Raw genomic sequence first — 2,913 nt, 5'->3', positions numbered from 1 at the left:
CCCCCCCAGACTCACAGTTGGGGGGCTGTGGGACCCCCATTTCCCCCCATTCCCCTCTCACACTCACAGTTGGGGGGCTGTGGCCCCGGGGGGGTCTGTGCCGGTGCTGGGGGCTGCTCGGGGGGCTCCGGGGGGGGGCTGTGCCGGGAGGGAGGCCCGGAGAACGTCCATGCGGCACGTGGGGCACGTCTGCTGCCGCTGGAACCACGAGCGCAGGCAGCTGGCAAAGAACAGGGACACCACGGTCAAACAGGGGACACCACGGGCACCCACCGGGCACCAAAAACACCCACTGGGCACCAAAAACACCCCTGGGGCACCAGAAACACACACCGGGCACCAAAAACACTCCTGGGGCACAAGAGGGACACCGGGGTCAAACCAGGGACACCACGGGCACCCATGGGCCACGAAAAACATCCACGGGGCACCAGAAACACCCACGGGGCACCAAAAACACCCACGGGGCACAATGGGGACACCGGGGTCAAACTGGAGACACCACGGGCACCCATGGGGCACGAAAAACATCCACGGGGCACCAGAAACACCCACTGGGCACCAAAAAGACCCACTGGGCACCAAAACACCCACAGGGCACCAAAAACACCCCTGGGGCACAATGGGGACACCGGGGTCAAACTGGAGACACCACGGGCACCCACCGGGCACCAAAAACACCCCTGGGGCACCGGGGACACCACAACCACCCCCACGACAGCAAAAACATCCCCACCACTCCTGGGTCACCGGTGACCTCACCAAACCCACCACAACCAGCATCACCAGCACCAGCACCTCTCCCAACTCTCCCCTACCAGCCCTGGGTCAGTAGTGACCTCACCAAAGCCACCACAACCAGCCCTGGGTCACTGGTGACCCCCCCAGAGCCCCCCCAGACCTGGTGTGGAAGATGTGGTTGCAGGGCAGGCGCTTGGCCCCCGTCACCATCTCCTCCCGGCAGATGATGCAAACGTTGTCCGTGGCCTGCAGCTCCTCGGCCGTGGCGTCGGGGTACCTGGGACGGGCACCAAAACCTCTGCTCAGGGGGCTGCTTCCCTCCTCACCCCCAAAAACCCTCTGCCTGGGAGGGTTCTTCCTTCCTCATCCCCAAAAACTCTCTGCATGGGGGCTGCTGCCTTCATCATTCCCAAAAACCCTCCCCTTGGGGGGCTGCTTCCCTCCTCATCCCCAAAAACCTGCCCCTTTAGGGGAGTTTCTTCCCTCCTCATTCCCAAAACCCCTCTGCTTGAGGGGCTGCTTCCTTCCTCACCCCCCAAAACCCTCTGCACTGGGGGCTGCTTCCTTCCCCACCCCTAAAAACCCTCCCCTTGGGGGGATGCTGCCTTCATCATCCCCAAAAACCCTTCCCTTTAGGGGCTTCTTCTGTCCTCGTTCCCAAAAATGGAAAAGAAGAGAAGAGAAGGTTTGGGAAGGGCAGGTTTGGGAAGTTTTGGGAAGGGAAGGTTTGGGGAGGTTTGGGGAGGTTTGGGAAGGTTTGGGGAGGTTTGGGGAGGTTTGGGAAGGGCAGGATTGGGAATGCCGGGCACTCACAGCGTGTTCATGTTGCGGGAAGGTTTGGGGAGGTTTGCGAAGGTTTGGGGAGGTTTGGGGAGGTTTGGGAAGGTTTTGGAAGGTTTGGGGAGGTTTGGGGAGGTCTGGGGAGGTTTGGGAAGGGCACTCACAGCGTGTTCATGTTGTGGGAAGGTTTGGGAAGGTTTGGGGAGGTTTGGGGAGGGCACTCACAGCGTGTTCATGTTGTGGGAAGGTTTGGGAAGGTTTGGGGAGGTTTGGGGAGGTTTGGGGAGGGCACTCACAGCGTGTTCATGTTGCGGATGGCCCGGCGGGACATGATGGCATCGGTCACGGCCTTCTTGAACTGCCTGAGGGGACACCAAGGGATGGCACCCACCGGGAAGGATCCAGAGCCGGGAGGGATTGGGGGGACGGAGCTCAGCTCATGGCCAGGGACATGGGAACAGCCAGGGATTGGGGGGACGAAGCTCAGCTCATGGCCAGGGACATGGGATAGGAAGGGATGGGAATGTCCCAGGATTGGGGGGACGGAGCTCAGCTCATGGCCAGGGACATGGATGGGGGCTGGGAACGTCCCAGAAAGCTTCTGGAGCTGGGATGGGGTTGGAGCTCAGCTCGTGGCCAGGGACATGGATGAGGGCTGGGAATGTCCCAGGAAGGTTCTGGAGCCAGGATGGGGTTGGAGCTCAGCTAATGGCCAGGGACATGGGGCAGGGAGGGGATGAGAATGTCCCAGGTAGGTTCTGGAGTCACTGGGAGTGCCGGGATGGGGTTGTCTCTCACCTCATGGCCAAGGACATGGGACAGGGATGGGCTGGGAATCCCGGGCTGGGTTTGTGTCTCACCTCATGGCCAGGGACATGGGACATGGGAATGTCCTGGGCTGGGTTTGTGTCTCCCCTCATGGCCAGGGACATGGGACAGGGATGGGTTTGTGTCTCCCCTCATGGCCATGGACATGGGACAGGGATGGGCTGGGAATGTCCTGGGACAGGGCTGGGTTTGTGTCTCACCTCATGGCCAGGTACATGGGGCGGATGGCGAAGAGCGGGAAGGTGTGAACCTTGATCATGATGGTCATGAAGGCCATGTACAGCAGCACCTTGATGAACCCTGCGGGGACACGGCGCTGCAGGGGGGGGACATGGGGGGCCGGGGGGGGCAAGGGGGGGCAGGGGGGGCTCCAGGGGCACCCGGATGCATTTGGGGACACGCCGGGCCAGGTTTGGGACCCCCAAGTGCACCTGGACCCTTTTTGGGACAGGGACCCTCAAGGTCACCTGGACACATTTTGGGACAAGGACTCCCAATGTCACCTGGGCCCTTTTTTTGGGACAGGTTGGGTGAGGTGGGATGGGACCCCCAATGTCACCTGGA

General features: G+C 61.6%; 1 protein-coding gene across 1 annotated transcript in view; it reads right to left on the bottom strand.

Moving 5' to 3' along the window:
• Window positions 1-67: 67 nt before the first annotated feature.
• Window positions 68-2,913, bottom strand: part of SYVN1 (synoviolin 1) — a gene marked incomplete at its 3' end in the record, with an annotated part of 8,118 nt that continues 5,272 nt past the window's right edge. Inside the window, 5 exon segments of the mRNA XM_027670925.1 lie at window positions 68-138; window positions 140-220; window positions 902-1,018; window positions 1,818-1,883; window positions 2,550-2,649. Of these exon segments, the coding sequence (XP_027526726.1) occupies window positions 68-138; window positions 140-220; window positions 902-1,018; window positions 1,818-1,883; window positions 2,550-2,649 (435 nt within the window).

The sequence above is a fragment of the Neopelma chrysocephalum genome, unplaced genomic scaffold (genome assembly GCF_003984885.1).
Source record: "Neopelma chrysocephalum unplaced genomic scaffold, ASM398488v2 Primary Assembly neopelma1_96950, whole genome shotgun sequence".
Lineage (NCBI taxonomy): Eukaryota > Metazoa > Chordata > Aves > Passeriformes > Pipridae > Neopelma > Neopelma chrysocephalum.
This window is presented reverse-complemented; position numbering and strand designations above follow the sequence as displayed.